The sequence below is a fragment of the Phoenix dactylifera genome, chromosome 14, assembly GCF_051530095.1.
Source record: "Phoenix dactylifera cultivar Ajwa chromosome 14, Ajwa_hap1_PhDact_Kaust_v1.1, whole genome shotgun sequence".
Classification (NCBI taxonomy): domain Eukaryota; kingdom Viridiplantae; phylum Streptophyta; class Magnoliopsida; order Arecales; family Arecaceae; genus Phoenix; species Phoenix dactylifera.
Genome location: NC_143203.1, coordinates 15387674 through 15406570, shown reverse-complemented (window position 1 = coordinate 15406570; position 18897 = coordinate 15387674). Strand labels below are relative to the sequence as shown.

At 35.6% G+C, this 18897-nt stretch overlaps 1 protein-coding gene across 1 annotated transcript; it reads right to left on the bottom strand.

Moving 5' to 3' along the window:
- Nucleotides 1-625: 625 nt before the first annotated feature.
- Nucleotides 626-9867, bottom strand: LOC103713180 (Single hybrid motif superfamily protein). The gene is made up of 4 exons (XM_008800010.5): nucleotides 9712-9867; nucleotides 5380-5468; nucleotides 4896-5066; nucleotides 626-1050 (listed from the first exon to the last, which is right to left on the bottom strand). The coding sequence occupies exons 1-4, from the start codon at nucleotides 9788-9790 to the stop codon at nucleotides 922-924; spliced, it is 468 nt and encodes a 155-aa protein (XP_008798232.3). The 5' UTR covers nucleotides 9791-9867; the 3' UTR covers nucleotides 626-921.
- Nucleotides 9868-18897: the final 9030 nt, after the last annotated feature.

The following is an 18897-nucleotide window of genomic DNA, read 5'->3' as shown; positions in this document are numbered from 1 at the left end:
AAAAAAAATTCAAAATTGCATACGGTTTGCCTCATTCTGCAATAATCTTTTAAGAAATTGAGTTTCAATTTGGATTTTGCTTGCATTCCTAATGTACCAAGTGTTCCAAAGTTACCAGGAAAACCAAACCTTTCCACAAAATAAAGCTCCAATAAAATCATGTTGATGTTGAAACTTGTTGCCGATGGAATGGACATTGGCACAATAGAGACCTATACATTTGTATCCTCATCAAATTTTTTTGTCTATCAGATGCTAGCGAAGGTGATAGGAATGAACATGTCAGCGCATTGTGATTGTTGTTGGATTTTCTCTCCTTTACAAGTATCCAATAAACATGGAGGTAATTGGTGCACTTAGAAGATGAGCCGATGGACATAAACATTTTACATCAATACATGGACATTAACATGCAAACGAGTCTAGCCTCAAGTAATGTATTGATGACTGAAAAATCGAATGCCCATCTTGTTTTGAAAGGCTTAAGGTCGCATACTTATGCTCAAATTTTGGTGGATTTGACCCCTTGGACACCAATACCTCAGCAGAAGAGTCTTGCCAGCAAAAACGGAATAAAATATATGATAATCATCTCATTAACTGAAAAGCCTCAAAGACCCCCATGGATAAAACAACGGTATGGATAACAAGACGACAATCACACAATTGACAGCCTGCAGCTTTGCATGAGGAGACCTCTTGAATCAGAGTTCATATTTGAAGGCAAAATTAAAGGCATAAAAGGTAATCAAAATTTACAATCCTCAGGCCAAAGGATGAAAAAGTTGTGATTATTTCAGCAGTCAAATGCTCGCTGCTAGAGCCTGCAAAGATGATGAAACAACAAGATTTTGCGAAGCATGAACTGAGAATCGGCAAAACTCAAACTGACAATTTTGTCGAGATAAATCTAGAATTGCCTCAATGTTTGGCATCTTCCTCCTCACAGAATTTTGCATATCGGTCGGAATCCATCAGTGAGTCCAACTCGCCTGCATCACTCATTTTGACCTTTATAATCCATCCATCATCATATGCGCTAGCATTCACCTGATTCAAGAAAAACATTTCAAGTTATCATCTTTAGCAAGATTTTCATCTTTCAAACCCAAAAACTTAACAAGCAGCACAAATGTAGGTCTATTACAAGGTTTTAGGCATGGCCACCACCCAGGTTCAAACCCAGGACATCTTCCCTGTTGCATACACTTAGGGATGCCAACTTGCAGCCCCAACTACCGCTGGAAAAAGGTTGCTGACAACCTTGCAGATGGAGCTAGGGTTATTCCAGATCGTGTCATCTGGGTTTCAAATGTTCTCAAGTGATTTTTCTTACTTTCTAAAGCTGAGGCTAATATGTGAGGAATTTTACATTGGGGAGCTCACTCTCCTTTACTTGCCAAAAAAAATGAGCACCAACACAAACAGCATAGAAATTCCAGCATCCAAACATTATCTATCAAAGGACACTAGAATAATCAAGGTATCTTTGCTTTTCTAGGAAAAATAGATCTAGGAATTCGCACTGTTAGCAGACCCATATGATGGTCAAAGGTGCGCGGTAGCTCAACCTGACTGCTGAACCCGATCGAACCCTGGAGATGGACCTGTGTCAATTAACTTTGAACAATGGTCTGATGTTGTTAGGCCTCATGTCTAAAATCAACTAACTTACCAAAAATGAATCTAGCAAATTTCCTTGTAGATGAAAGGTCAGAAATGGGACAGTGCGGGAACAACCATTACCAAGTCCAAAAGTTATCGACCACTAGCTTTGCTGGTCAGCTTTATTCACCCCAGCCCACAGAGGAATTTTAAGATAAGCAGAAAAAATTTAATTTGTTTAGTGATCAGAAAGCAAAAGAAAATGAAAGTGGTACTCCTGTGGACCTGAATGTCTTTAAGTTCATGTGCCCTTGCAAAACATAGTTCCAAAAATCCTTTATTTGTGAATTCTCCTTTCTACTTCTATGACCATCCAGCCATCTTTCTTACAAGGATTCCAACTAATGAAGGATATTATACCCTAGTACTACTTGGGTTAAAAAAGGAAAAAAGGATTTGGTGAGAGTGCTAACATCAAGGTAGGCCGAACCGGACCAAACCGCCCAGCACACCAAAAAAAAAAAAAAAAAAAATCTAAAGGCACCTGTAGCCCCAATAGAGAGTGTGGAGGAGTCAGTTCACTTAGATTCAAAGATTAGGAACAACAGTTCTAGTGGTCATAGATCTGTAGATCAGAATGGGGGTGGAGGATATGAGACCACTATTTATAAGACAACCGCATGGTAGTCTTCGATTCACCAATGACCCCTAGTTTATGCATGCTACACAGGATAAAGACCACGGTCCACGATCTGGTGGAGCCAGCAAGAATCTGATTACATATAGAAAATGGGCTCCTCGAGGTCATTCAGAAAGACACGATGCAGCTTCAGATAACCTCACACGTGCGGTAGGATCCATAAACATATCAAGTTCTTTAACATACTGAATCCTATTACTCACAATCACAAGCAACCTATAACCCATTCGGATATGGATATAAATATTGTGCGTCTGAGACATCTTCCAGTGGCTACTATCCTATGCAGCCTAGAGCATCCTATGAGTCGGATTTTGCTGTCGGCTTATTCAGATAAGCCCCTCCACAGCCGTTTTATCAGTTTTATTGGCCAGTTTTTCAGCCAGAGGATACCTTTCAGAGTCAGAGCTTCAGCAAGAGATCCAAGAGTGCCTAAAACCCTAAGCACGTTCCTTATGGGATGAACATACAAGACTACAACGCCTTTTGGTTAGAAGGGTGGGCAGATGTACCTCCTGCCTATGCCAATGATCCAAATATCAACAAGAGGCGTCGCCACTCGACGAAATTTTAGATATTGATACGTACGTTGTACTTTAAATATATATAATTGATTGTATTATTTTATATTTTTCACCTTACTACTTGATTTGAGGATATTTCATGTTGTTTCTTGTAGCATGCAACATTTCACTAATCATTTTATATTTTGTATCGTTTTAAAATAACAAGATGCATCATTTAAGTTAAACGGAATTATAGAAACATTAAAAAAATAAAAAATAAAAAAAAAATAAAAAAAAGATTGATTAGTAATTAAATCAACTTGAAAAACTCCAAAAAAAATTAGGTGTGCCGGTTCTATAAGCGTACTGTGTGTCGGTACCATACGCCGACCAGTATAAGTTCCAGTACCGATTTGGTGGACCTTAGTCTAACATTGTTATTATTTTTCATATAACATTATGGAAGCCGGCACAGAACTGACAAGTCCAAGCATACCGTGTGCCGGTACCGTCCACCGACCGGTACAGGTCCCGGTACCGATTCGGCGAGCCTTGACTAACATTGTTACTGTTTTTGGTATAACATTATGGAAGCAAAACACAAAGGGACTAAATACCATTACTTTTTGTGATCACCTCTCCTACCCACTTTAACAATCTATTATGGTACTTTTTTCCCCTTGCACAATTCCCCCATGAACTAGGTGGAACTACACCTTCTAAGTAGATTGAAACCCTCGACTCTTTTGATTCCTGTTTGGGGTGCAGAAAATTCTCTTTACCGTGAAGGTCTTCGAATACATGAACTTGGTCATTGCACCAAGTATCTTATAATGATACTCTAATAGTTATGATGATACATGAATACAAATCAAGATGTAACTGGCATAGCTATTTGATCCTATATTGAGCCAAAAAGCATGATTTCCTGTTTAAGGGGGCACATTGCAAACATATAATTGTCATGAGATTCATGGTGCTGCAGCACAAACCAATAACAAAAGTTTAATTGGTTTTGTTTCTGGCTATTACTTTATTCAATGGCCTAAACTATATGGGTGACCTACATCAAATCTGAGTTAATGATGATATAAGTATCCTTACCAAGTGGTTCACAATAGTATTGCTAATGTCTCGACAAGTTAGATTGAATTCAAAATTGTCCTCATCGCTCCAATGATAAAAGGATAAAAAAGTTAATTGAATGGGAAAAGGAGGACAAAAAGAGGGCTGTTCTTCATGCTTGCTGTTGTCAACAGATAAGAATAGAGTGAAAACAAAACAAGAGGAAAGAAAGGAAGATGCCATGAAGAAATAAGGAAGAATGGAAGGTCAAAGAAGGATAAAAGGAGAGATAGGATAAGCAGAAAATGGAAATAATTCATTTATTCAATTCATCATTTGGATGAATAGAATGTGGGTGGTCCTAACTTAACAGTCATGTCCACTAAATTTCTAAAGGAGTGCTTATCGACTTGCTATGCTACTCTTTGAAAATGTCCTAAAATCTAGAAACTATTTTAAGTGGGATATGTCACCTAAACACGGGATAAGAACCTCTCCTACTTACATGTCCAGATATCTAAGAAGATAAACATAAAATACAAAGGTATCAGATGCAAGGAAATCAAGGAGAGATCTGAAACTTAGTCCCCTACAAATTTTAGCAGACAACTAGAGCACATAAAGTTGATTTTCCTTTTCAATGCCTCCCGTTGAAAAACTAGAAAAAAACATCATGAAGCCTGTCATGTACAAATGGTACAACAAAGAATGGAAGAAGAAGGTTGAATAAACGATTTACTATCAAGTACCAATTCTAAATTATGATTATAGTTTAATGGTCAAGTTAACAAAGATCTTACAAATGCCTAGTAAGTCTCAGTTGGATGTGATTATGCATTCTATACAACATAAAAAGGAGAAAGCAATTCCTTAGATGTCATAAGAAGATAGGTTAGAACTGGACAAGACAAGGTTGTGAAGAAGGTAGCTTGAGTAGGGCTCATTTGCCATGAAAATGGTAAACTAAGTGAGAATTCCATCAAATTCATCAATAAAAATGGCTGTCAGGCAACACATACCAATCCAGGAGAGCTATTTAGCTCAGTGTTAACTTCAACTACTTCTCCGGAAACGGGAGAATTGATGTCACTAGTAGCCTTGACACTCTCAACTGCTCCGAAATTCTTTCCCTGTGTCACATTGGTGCCAACTTCAGGCAATTCCACATACACAACATCACCCAAGTGGTCCTGAAAACAAAACAGCATAAATTGAGTTTAGTAAAATAACGAACCAAACAAACCATTTATGAGTTATGTTGAACTTGATAGAAATAGGAAAATTAGCTAATAAGCAGCAAACTTCAACTCTTTTGGAGCACAGTGGAGAGCGCTACTCTATCAAGATGAACAAAGAAAATATTCCTATACCACAGCTAAACTTGGCAACTTGGCCCGAAGTGATGAGTTAAATAACAGTATCTTGGTTGATGTTATGTTACTCAAACAATTAGAAATCGAAAAAGCATTGTGCTTGCATGATAAAACTGATCAAGTATAAAACCTGAGCATGGTCTGTTATTCCAACTGTTGCAGAAGTACCGTCAACTTTAACCCACTCATGCGTGTCGGCATATTTCAAATCCTTCACAACTGCAAATGAATAAAATAGAATTGATTCTGTAACTTCCAAAGAAAGTACAGGCATGCAATAACCACTCTTCCAAGTTTAACTGTCCATTACCCTTCACTATAATGTGTATACAGTACTTTGATTTACCATGCATGTACTTGTAGATTTGCAATGCATGTGCAGTCATAAATTATCTAACAAACATATAATAAGAATATCTTTGCCAGCTTGAGCCACTCACAAAGCAAGTGAACCATGCAGCTATAGTTTGTCTAGTAACTATTAAGAATTCATGATCCAATGGAATTTCACCAAGAAATCTGTGAACTATTTAGTAGGCTAAATTTAGGGGAAGAAGCAAGTAAGAGGAAATAAGCAATGATCAATTTTTAATGTGCTTGCGTGTTCAAAAAAAAACAGAATGGATGAGCATTCAAGTCATCACAATACAACAGGGTATGAGCGGTGAGAACAAGCTCTGATTGGAAAAAAAATGCTCTAAAGCCAAACTTCCCTACACACTTCACAGGAATGTGAGATATTGACCAAGAATAACATTTGTCTCCCAGTGGATGAGGGGGACCCCGAGTTAAATGCATACATTATTAATGGAATATCTATCAGTAAACCAAATCAGCATTTTTAGACATCCTCAACTAAGTGCAAAGGTAGGAGAGCAGAAGAGAGATAATAAGAAAGAGTCCAATCATCATAGCAAATAATCCAAAGCAGAGTAATATAATAAACATTCTAAGGACCAGTTATTAACTCTTACTAATATGAACTCCATGGTTAATATTAGGCCTAGGGGTGTACACGGGTCAGGTCGGATCGGTTTGGAACTAAACGCAAAACCGAACTGATTTCAACCAGTTTCCTAAAATCAAAATCGAAACCGAACCAATCATCTACAAAAACTGCTTGAAACCAACCTAAAAAATTTTGGTTCATTTCGTTCAGTTTATTAGGTTGATATTCAATGGGCTAGGCTAAGTCTAAATATAAAAAATTTCATTTTATATAGGGTTAATATTTAATGGTCAGGACTAAATGGGCTGGGCTATGTCTAAACATAAAAATTATATTTTATATAAAAAATATAAAAAAATAAAAATAAAATTTTTTATATATAGGCACACATATGGGTCGGGTCAGTGGTTTGAATCGGTTTTCTAAAAAGTCAAATCGAAACTAAACTGAATTTTTTCGGTCAAGACTTTCTCCAACCGAAACCAAACAGAATTTAAAAAAAACCAACAAAAGCCGAATCGAAGAGACCGGTTCCTGTTAGGTTCGCAGTTCGGCTGGTTTTTTGCACACCCCTAGTTAGGTCTAAAGATAACAAGGAAGACAAGAACATTTACTAGTTAATAATAATGAATAGGATGTGCAATAAATTGAATATTTTCAAAACGTGTTAATCATATTGTTCATAAACTAGGTAATCATAATATGCTAAAGCATGTTCACTTTCAACAAGATGAAGGCCAATGGAAGTGTGATGACATTTTTGGCTTGAATAGTACACAATCTTTTAATCTTAAAGACCAAATGAGCTAACCGTGAATTGGTTTCCTGGCAAACTCCTGCATGCAAAAGGAGAGTCTTCATCTTAATGCTAAAAGAAACATATATATCCTAGTACAAATGTAAGTATGGAATCTTTTAACAACTTCAATTACATGAAAGCTTTGAAGAAGTGAACTCAGATACTAGTATTACTTCCAGTCGCTATATAATCCTCAACTTTGTTCTCATACAAAGGAAATACTGGAGAGGCATGGACCAAGACAAGGGAAGTGCTGCTTATTCAAGTCATGTATTTCCGACAGAATATACTTGTTCTATGGACAATATCACTTTGGATCTCAATAGTCAAGGGTCTTACTTTTCTGAATACTCGTCCAAATGTCTGAAATGTAATTAGGTTTTCTACCTACTCAAACCTTCACCTTCGGTGAATCTCGAAAGGGGTTCATTTTCTATTTGATGTAGACTGAGGTGCTGTTACATGCCACCTGCTGCACTTACCAGCAATGTCACATGCATGACAGCCTCCAATTCTAATTGGCTGCACTGCATACTCATGATTCTCGCTTTGATAGTCTAGCCCTTACTAATCACCAATCAAAAAGTGGATTTCTTCATTTCTAATACCGTTTGCAGGATTATCTCCCTATCATGAGCTAAATTATGTTAGTTCTTCAATTTCAGCCCAAAATGAATGTATCCTGAGTCTTCTCCATTTTATTGGCAGGTTTTCCTTCTACTTGTTAATGATCAAAAAATCTAAATTTGTCTTTGAGACTTTAAACATCCTCAAGGAAATGGATGGTTCATAATGTTCCCACACAAACAATTAGCTGATCTCTGTGTATTTGTTTGCATGTTTGGTGTTTGGGTCCTTGTCAGCATGAAAAGAGATCCAGAGTTTTCAAGTGTCCTATATGTTCCATTTCATCTAGGGGTTAGATTTATTATATCAGCGTTGTTTCCTAATCCTAGTATATGACCCAAGGATTAGACACCCGGTTTGACTTGGTCCATCACGGATAAGATGAGAGAAATAACAAGTCTCGAGAAAAGTGCAGGATCCTAGGTCTCTATGGACCATGTCATCCCCATAGGTCTTAGTTGGGATGGACAAGGACCTATGCATCCTAACAATTGGGATGGCCTAGTGTCCTAGTAAGTTGGGATGCCAATTAGATTAATTTATTATGGACCAAGATCTATGCATTTTGACACTTGGAATTGCCTCGCATCACAATAACTCACTGAGATGCCAATTCTTTTATTTACTTTTTTTACTTTTTCTTTATTTTTTATTTTCAATTATTGTTTAGAAATTTTCTTATTATTCTACTTAAGTTCATTGACTTTCTTGTTTATGATTCATTTGATAAGTGGTGCTTCATTTAAATTTATTGTTATTTTTCAAATTTTCAAACTACAAGTATTGGTATTGGTATCTATACCACAAACCCAACCATCCGCTCAAAAAGCCTATTCAAGGGTCTAAAACATCTAAAAATTCATTAAAAGCAACAAAGCAATGAAAAAAAAATAAAACAAAAAAAAGGAAAAAGGGCATCCCATTGTTTCACTAGAGTGCCAACACATCCTGAGTATCAAGACTTAGAGGACCTAAGTAGAGATTTTTGAACTATAAGAACCATGTAAAAACATTTGTGAAACTTGAGGACCCAAAACATAATTTATGATATATAGGTAATGGCGTGGCATGGGTGATGATGTGACACTCAACAATTGGACACTTTTGAGCAGAAAATTTCAAAGCACATGCCACGTCATCACTCATATGTCACACTATCACCCATATGCCGTATCATTAAAAGAAAAATTTTCATCTGCAATTTCTGCAACATAATTGGCCATACAATCACCGATTAATGCCAACAAGGATTTCCAGTGAGAAAAAATGGCCAAAATCCGAGGGAAGGACAACATTAAAATAGTTGTGAAAAAAAAGGACCAAATTTGAGCTTTTTGAAGTTTAGAAATTTATCGAAAAATCGACCTAAACTTGGAGGACCAAAAGTATAATTAACCCTATTTATTTTAAGAGCTTCTTAAGAAATCATGGAATCATAAAACACAACAATCATGAGATTACTTTCCAATTATTCCAAACCTCCTTAGCGCCTGAAAACTTGATCGTCAATATCAACCAAGAGAAACCTTTATCTTCTCCACCACAAATATCCACTAAAGAAGTTAAAAAAAAAAAAACAAAGAAAACAAGCATGCACTCCAACCATTTCAGAAGAAAACAATTTCTCCATCGCCTTCAATCCTAAACGACAGATCAGCCAGATTACCCAAACCACCATTCTAGAAACACCTGTTGTGGACTTCTTTGACGGATTCAAATAGCCCAGAACCAAATCATAAAAGCGAGACCTCTCAATTCATCCCAGAGTCATCCAAATCAAACAAACTTCTGTTATGAATAATAGAAGACACAATAATACATCAATCAAAACTAAAAATCAAGTAAATCCCATCAAGAAAAAAAATCCAAACTTTAGCTTAGAAACCAACAGATCTTTCCATTTCAAGCACCCTAACCAAGATCTAAGAAAAAACAGGACCACCCAGTCGCCCATTCAAGCAGAAACATCCAAGCAAGAAGCCAAAGACGATAACACACACACACTCAAAAGCAAAAAAAAAAAAAAAAAGCCTGATCTCGAGAGACGGAAGAAGCATCGGAATCGGAAGAGAGCAGCAGAGATTTACCACTGGCGAAGCCCCTTGGGAAGGTGGAGATTCGTAGGTACGAAGCGACTCTCGAAGCCCACAGCAACCTCGCTGCCATAATGATAAAAAGCAATACCTGCTCTCTCCTGCCACCTCCCGGAAAACCCTAGGGAAAGTATTTATGGAGGAACGGGGCGACGCGGATTTGGTTCGCAGACCCAGGCGTTCGCAGGAACTCCAAAAGCCTGAATGTGCAACACGTGTCCGTCTCTCTCCCCCCCCCCCTTTATACATATATATACATATATATATATATATATATATATATATATATATATATATATATATATATATATATATATATATATATTATCAAAAAATTTCTAGGATTACAGGTAAATTACTACATTTACAGTCAAACCGTTAATCTTTTGTGGATCCAAAAGAAATTACTAAAATAAATTTTAGTGACATAATAGTCACTAAAAAATATAAAAAATATGTATATCTTTTCTTCCATTTAAAAATAATTTTAATTTTTCACGTGAAGAAAACAGTTTTATTGCCATGTTAATTTAACTAAATGTAAATATAAGTTTTACAAATTATTGGATGTAAATAGGATAAACATAATCCTCAAATAAATTTTGGAGAGAGACCCAGAAGGGACCTATTCTGTTGGACCAGCAAGTTCCTCTGCAACCTCCAACTTCCTTCGATTTAATTCTTTATATTTTAGATTATTTGCATATATACTTTCTAAATATGTAGAATTGTATAAATATCGTTATAAAGTTATAATTTGCATGTGTACCCTTTTAAAATATTTATTTTGCATGTATTTTTTTTTGTATATGTATCCATACCATCTAAAACTGTTAAAAAAAATTAAAATTAAAATGATTAAAATATCCTTACGAGTAGCATGCTAAAAGAAAAGGTAATAAGGGTACATGCACAAATAGCAACTTTGTGAGCATATTTCTACAATTTCTTATATTTAGGAGGATTTACACTAAAAAAAAAGATCAAAGCTCGACTGATACTTGCCAAAACTTTAATAACTCAGTTAAATCGACGAGTCAAAAAAAAAAAAAAGCTAAGTAACATTGTCAATTTTTATTTATTTAAGATCTTAACTTGGTCAAGTTAAAATATTAAATGACCATTTTGGTAATTACATTCTCATATTTAATTTTGATCTAATTATCATTATTGAGTCTATAACATTTACAATATTTTTTTATTATTTTTATAATAATAAAATATATTAAAATTAAATTAATTATAGATGTTAAGATCAATGAAATGATTTTTAGTAATTTCTATATGATAAGTGATTCATTTGTTGAGGCAAGAATTGCATAAAAATAACATAAATTGATATCAACATAGGAACAACATTGATTTTTTTGTTACTCTTCTCAATCAAGAGTGGCTAAATTATCTTCACTATAATTAACTTTTGTCATTTGAGCATATACCTCAGTTTTTAATATTTTTTAAGTATGTACTCTCCTGCATATGCAAAATTGCATGAATATCCTCATAAATTTATATTTGCGCATATATCCTTATAAAATTTTCTTTTTCATATCAATCCATAAAAATATTTAAGTCATTTAATTTTAAATTATTTATTTTTAAATGGTATGGATATGTATGCAATATATATATATATATCCAAAATAAATATTTTATAAAGGTATGCATCAACTTTATAAAGATATTTATATAATTTTATATATTTAGAAAATTATGCATGCAAAACATCCTTCTGTTTTCAGCTTTTCCTGCGAAAGCCTGGCGGCTGCGACCAAAGGTGGTCTTCGTCGTTACAAAGTGGACAAACCACCAACCCACCAACCCAGAACAAAAAAGTTGGTGGAGCACCGCACCGAGATCCCGTTGCGTGTGAATCCACCACGCGAGTTATTATTTGCTATTTCTCTTTGTCCATCAGACCTACAAGCATAAGATGTGGGTTTCGTTATTTTTTCTTTTTTTTTTCTTTGACGGGTCATCATGTAATGCGTATACAAGTACATTTAATAAAATAAAAAAAAAAATGTAAGTTCATGAAGTGTTCGTGGAAATTTTTTCTTTTCTGAACATAAAATATATCTTAAATGGTTAGCCACGTAAGTAGCCACCCAGATTCAATCGATAATTTTATTGGCCTTTCTAAATACATATTTGGCTTGAAAAAGCGTAGATTCGTTGTATCACCAATCAAGGCAACAAAATCTTTATGCGTAAAGTTCTTCTTTCTTAAAAAATTCTATATACTCGGTAGCTGAAACATGTGAGGGAAAGCAAGACAGAAAGCATTGATGGCCATGTTCATTTCTTAACCAATCCATACCCCCACACAACCCTTTTCCTTCTCTTTCGCATTTATGCAATTTCCATTTAAAGATTATATATCTCAATTTTTTTATTTTACTAGTTTATTTTTAATTTCAAAAATTTTATAACCAAATATGCATATTTGATGTTATTTATTTGATAAATTTAATTTTATAATTTATTTTTTATCATTTCAATTTGAATATTTTGATATTAGTTAAATTTTTGTTTCTATTCCTACTTTATAGTTAAACATTGTATTTTCATTATAACTTCTTTCTAACTCTTGTACTTTGAATTGCATTTTTATGTCCTCTATTTCTATTTATTGATTATTATCTATTCCTTTACATTTTTTTTTGCAAATTTCATTTCTTTCTTTTACTTCTTAAAATTGTATCTTTTGATTTTCTATTTTTATTTAGCATGCTTTCAACTACTACTAGAAATTTTAAATATTATATTTTCTATTTTATAATAATTTTTATTTTTATTTTATATTTTTGTTAACCTTTTGTTTTAAGAATCATATCACTACCAGAAAACACGCGCATAGTGACGGAAATTTCCGTCACTATACCATGTTTCCGGTCACTAATACGGAATTTGTGACCGGAGCTCCCGTCACTGAATTGGTTACAAAAACACGCGTCACTAAATTCTCAGTGACGGCGGCGATTTCCGTCACTAACCTCCGTGACAGAATTACCGTCACTAAACCGTTACAAATCCAAAAATTAAATATTTAAGAAATTATGTATTTTCCGTCCCTAACCAGTCATTGAGTTAGTGATGAAGGTAACTTGGTCACTGATTTTGTCACAGAATTCAGTCACAAATTTGGTTACTGATCTGTCACAACCTTCAGTGACAAATTTAGTCGTCACAGACATGGTCACAAATTTTGTCACTAAATTTGTTATTAATTCCGTCACTGATCTAGTGACAAGGTTACCGTCACTAATTTGTCACAACTCACTGAGCAAAATCAATTTTTAGTAACCAAAATTCTGTCACTAAGTTTATGGCTGCTCGTCACAATACTTGGTAAACAATTCAGTAACCAAATTTAGTCACTGATCACATTCTAATAACCTGGTATATTTGGTACATTGATTGGTTCATAATAATAATAATAATATCATTAATAGCAAAGGCATTCAACATTACGCAAAAGTTTTTTAACATGTCATTCAAAATAGGCATCAACATGTCCCAAATCCATCAAAATCAAAGTACAAAAAGTATATCATAACAGAGATTTCATTCCTCCTAGGAATGCAAAGACCTATCATCTAAGGCAAAAGCAATTATAATGAAGCATGATCAGCGGAACCAGAATCACCATTACTCCCCCGATCTGCATGCCTTGGTCCAAAGCCAATCTCTTCTCCCATCTTTTGAAGAACCTCCTCTTGCCATTTTTTCTTTTCATGCTCAAGAATACGTAGAAGGTCTTCACGCGTGTACAGCTCTGGAGCTTGACTTGTAGAGGTGGAAGAGGATGATGATTGCCTAATAATTCCAGTGAGATCCTCCAGGGGACTAAAGCCATAGACATGGCCATGAATTGGGACACCAGTTGCCTCAAACCACAAGTCATAATCACGTGGAGGAGCATCTGAGGTGGAGGCATCACCATATTTTTTGGAGTATTCAGCTGAATACTTTGCCTGTCAGTTGATTTAAAAGAAAAGAAAAACATTATGGTGAATCAAACAAGAGATAAACATGAGCAAGCTCAATAATATTTATGAATCATAAAAAAATTATACTTACCATGACAGCTTCACTTCTCTTATCTACATATCCTTCCATGCCTTGCTTTGTCTTATGCGTCCGATTAAAAGATTCAACTATTGTTGGCTCCCTATTGAACTTTAATTTCTACAAAAGAGAAAAGAAAAAATTCATTAACATATAATGGGCTGATTTGAGATGATTGAACAATAATATGAAAATTATTATAGAAATCTAATTGAATAAAAATGTGTACCAGTCGTTCGTCATGATGGACAAATGCGATTGATCCTCCACAGTGTTTAGAGATGCTACCATTCTTCATGGTGTTTCTATTGTTTTTGTTGGCTTCTGATTTCTTCTTCCATTTTGGGGAGATCCAAATGTCAATTAGCTTATTCCAATTTTCTTTAGAGATCCAATTTGGGGGTTTATCACGAGCTCTATTTAAATCTTCTTTTGCTTCCAAAAGCTTTTGGCTTCTAACCCTCCCTAATGAGGTTGTCAACCGTCGCTGATAATGCTTGTTCCAAACTTGATGCACATGATGCAATTGTCCTAAAAGAATTGTGTGTATCTCCTAACAATATATAGGTCGCAAGTAATCAGACTTACTAATTGGCATGTGTAACAAGGGCAAAAGTTAACGATAAGAAATATAAATTAATTACATCACCTCAAATTTGTTCCACATTCCAACTTTAGCATGTGCAGGAACCTCCCTCCATGACAACCACGGACCATTGAAAAATTGGCGCATGATAGCAACAGCTTTGTGACTGACCTCATAATCAAGAAACCTGCAATTTAAAAAATATTCATTAGAAAATAAACTAATTCTGTAAAAACAACAAACACATAAATTCAAATTAGTGATGGAAGAAAGTGATATTTTCATACATTCCTCTTGTACACCTAACAATCACTTTTCCATTTGCATCAACAGGGGCTTTAAGGGTTGGCTCTCGGCCATTGCTCTGTCTTGGATCAATCCCAAGTTCATCATTTATCCGATCCTCATTCATTGTATCCTCATGATTTTGCACTGCACCATTCATTTCTTCATCATTTATTTCTTTATCTGTATCCACCTCTTCATTCATGTCCCCATCAGGAATGTAATCATCATCATCATGACATTCCTCGACATGCTTAGGCAACCTAGGAGGTTGAGGAGGAACTTGAGTAGCAGCCAGTATTAAAGCTGCTTTTCCATTACCTCTTGTTTTCCCTTTTTTCTTGGCCATAGCTGCACAACAATACAAAGTTATAGTTATTTCACAATATAAATGTCAACAAATCCAATCAAAGTAAAGAACAATCAGTGGACCTGTTGCTTTTCCTTTGCTCTTTCTCATGTCTGCACAATTATAATTTATAAGTCTAAAATTAGTTATATTAGCATTCATAAATATGCATGTTGTATTTTAATCTTCCTCAGCCTCATGCTCCTCTTCCTCGGTTTGTTCATCTTCAAAATCTTCTTCTTCATCCTCAAAGTTCTCTTCCATTTGGTTAGATGTCAACTCAATTTCTGCTGCATCAATATCTTCTGCATCTCTATTAACACCAACCAAAATGTCTGGATCATCAAGCTCATCTGTCATCGAGATTGGGGTAGGAATCCTGTAGTTTTCTTCTTGATAAAAATCGAGAAAATTTTCTTCTGTCCCACTAGGAGGGAACTTACCTCTAGCTTTTGTCTTAATTACTGCCCACCACAATCTTCGATTCTTCTTCTTACCTGGATAACCAGTGTAGAACACCTGATGTGCTTGTTGAGCTAATACAAAAGGATCATTGGTTGGAAGTCTTAGTTTGTAATTGATCTCAACGAGGCCATGTTGAGGGTGCACTTTCATACCCTTATCTCTATCATACCAGTCACATTTGAATAACACTACTTTATTACCAACCCCAAAATAGTCTAACTCGATAATATCAACCAACATCCCATAATAGTCACTCTCAAAGTCATTGTAACTGCTTTCCTTAATGCACACACCACTGTTGAAGGTTCTTTTATCCTTTCCATATTCTTTGGTGTGAAATCTGTACCCATTCACAAAGTAGCCCTTATAACATTTAACTTTATTCCCAGGGCCATATAATAGGTCCTTTAAGCGCCCATCAACTTGATTTTTACTGTCATTAACCTAGCATGATAAAAATAATATCATAAGAATAAATCAAGAGAAAGTCTAATTTATTATTATATTTATAAATTATGTACTCACATATGACCTAAACCAAGCCGGAAACTCCATTTCGCGTCGTCTTTCCAAATTTATTTAGCTTATATTTGGACAAGATTGCCGGATATAATCATCAAAATACCCACAAGACAAAAGCTATAATCACATATGTTGTACTCCATATGCATTTTTAAGCATGATTATAATTAAGTACTTGTGTAACTTACTTTCCAAAAGGTTGAACCTCCTCACAATTCAGAAGAACATATAATTCAGCAGCACTAAACTCCTGAGTAGTCAAATGCCTTCCAAAGGTTTCCCAAAAGGCCGACCTTGATGAGTAAAAATGGATAGACGATCCATGAGATCAAACTCCCCTTCGTCTTCATTACAGGAAACTTGATTTAACCTCGTTTGTATAGAAGGCTCAAAATAATGCGAACAGAAAGTTGATATTTCTTCTATGATGTAAGCCTCGATAATAGAACCTTCAATCGATGCTCGATTCTTTACCTTCTGCTTTATATCATGCATAAGCCTATAAATAAGATTAATATGTTAATTTCTCAAATTTAATGGATACAAAGAAACTATTTAATGGATTTACAGAAATTGTTACCTTTCAAAGGGGTACATCCATCTGTACTGCACAGGCCCCCCAACCTTAGCTTCATAAGCTAGATGAACAGGTAAGTGCTCCATTGAGTCAAAAAATGCAGGAGGGAATATCTTCTCAAGTTTGCAGAGAGTTACCACAATATTTTTCTCAAGAACCTCCATATCTCGGACACGCAGAGTTGTGCTGCATAAATCTCTAAAGTAACAGCTTAATTCTGTCAATGCATCCCACACTGGTGCTGGCAATACTTCACGGAATGCAATTGGAAGCAATCTCAGCATGAAAACATGACAATCGTGACTTTTTAACCCGTAAAACTTATAATCATCCAGGTTAACACACTTCGATATATTTGAAGCATATCCATCAGGGAGTCTTAACCCTTTCACCCACTCGCAAACCTCCATTGCTTGGTCTTTGGACAATACATAGGAAGCTGGAGGCTTAACTAGCTTTCCATTAACAAATTAAATCCTCAACTTAGGACGCTTGCAATACAGCTCTAAATCTTGCCTTGCTTTCACATTATCTTTAGTCTTCCCTTTTACATCCATACAAGTGTAAAATATATTGAGAAACACATTTCGAACAATATGCATGACATCTAAATTGTGTCGAATAAGTAGTGTATCCCAATAGGGCAACTCCCAAAATATGCTCCTTTTCACCCAATTATGATCTTTACCGAACCCAGGAATGGTGTGCTTAGGGGCTTTCAAACCAAAAGTTATATTAGGCAAGGCAGAGACCCTATTTTTCAACTCCTCACCAGACAGTCGAGGAGGTGGGGGGTCTGTCTCTATTCTACCATTGAAGAAACCATCAACTTGGTATCTGTATGCATGGTCCATGGGCAAGAATTGACGATGGCAGTCAAAAAAAGAAGTCTTCCCACCATGTTGTAGTGTAAAAGTTTTTGAGTTCTCCATACAATATGGGCAGGCCAACTTTCCATGCGTACTCCATCCTGAAAGCATGCCATATGCAGGAAAATCGTTGATAGTCCACAATAAAGCTGCCTTCATTTGAAAATTCTCTTTTCTAAAAATGTCATAAGTGCTGACCCCTACTTCCCACAATATTTTAAGTTCATCAATCAAAGGCCTAAGCAAGACATCGATACTTTTGCCGGGGCTCTTAGGTCCAGAAGTGACTAAACTTAGAAAAATGTAGGGTCGTTTCATACATATTGATGGTGGAAGATTGTAAACTGTTACGAAAACTGGCCAACAAGAATAAGGACGAGCTGATTGGCTAAAAGGGTTAAAACCATCAGTACATAATCCAAGTCTCACATTACGAGGCTCGGTAGAAAAGGATGGATGAATGCGGTCAAAGTGCTTCCAAGCCTCCCCACAAGCAGGATGCACCATCTCATCTGAATCACCTCCCTTCACATGCCATGACATGTTTTCAGCCGTTCTGCTTGACATAAAAAGCCTCTGAAGTCTTGGTGTTATTGGAAGATATCGCAACCTTCTATAAGGAACATCTTTTCTCCTACCACCACCATCATTTTTTCTGAGTTTATATCGAGGATGACCACAATGGTACACTCAATCAAATTCTCTGTTTCCTTATAGAATAGCATACAATTATTCTCACAAACATCAATACTTGTATACTCCAATCCCAACTTCCGAAGCATCTTCTTTGATTGATAGAAATCAGGGGGCAGCTTCTCACTTTCCGGCAACATATTCTTCACTATTTTCATGATTCGATCATAGCAGGATATACTCATATTAAATTCAGACTTGCAATTTAATAATTGACTAATAGCAGATAACTTAGAGTGTTTTTTACACCCTTCCCACAAAGGTACTTCTGCATCTTTCAACAAAGAATAAAAATCTGCAGTATCCTTGTTTGGCTCTTCCTCATGATTAACTTCAAGTGCACTCCTCAAATGAAGTTCCTCTTCTGGGCCCATAGCTTCCATTACCATGGTTCTATATTGCTGACCATGTTCACAACCAACATCCATTGATGTCAATGCTTCTACTGTACTTGTACTTATAGGAGCAACTGCACCAAGTAACTCCCCATGTGCAAACCATGTTGAATACCCCGGTGTAAACCCCTTTCTCAAAAGATGAACATTGACCGTATCACGGTTAAGAAATTTCTGGTTGTCACATCTTATACAAGGGCATCTAATCTTATCACCACTACAATACTCTAACTGAGTAAATGCAAACTCAAGGAACCCTTTAACTCCATCACAGAACTCAGCTCTTATATAACCATTTTCACTAAGTCGGTGGTACATCCAATTACGATCAACTGACATAGTTCCTCTAAAAATCAAAAAAATAAAAC

What these genes read in the sequence shown, in the direction of transcription:
- LOC103713180 (XM_008800010.5), bottom strand. Translation starts at nt 9,790, where the DNA reads ATGGCAGCGAGGTTGCTGTGGGCTTCGAGAGTCGCTTCGTACCTACGA. An exon ending in CCCAAGGGGCTTCGCCAGTG is followed by an intron (nt 5,469 to 9,711) that starts GTAAATCTCTGC and finishes ATTCATTTGCAG; the next exon opens with TTGTGAAGGATTTGAAATAT. An exon ending in TAAATAGCTCTCCTGGATTG is followed by an intron (nt 1,051 to 4,895) that starts GTATGTGTTGCC and finishes TTCTTGAATCAG; the next exon opens with GTGAATGCTAGCGCATATGA.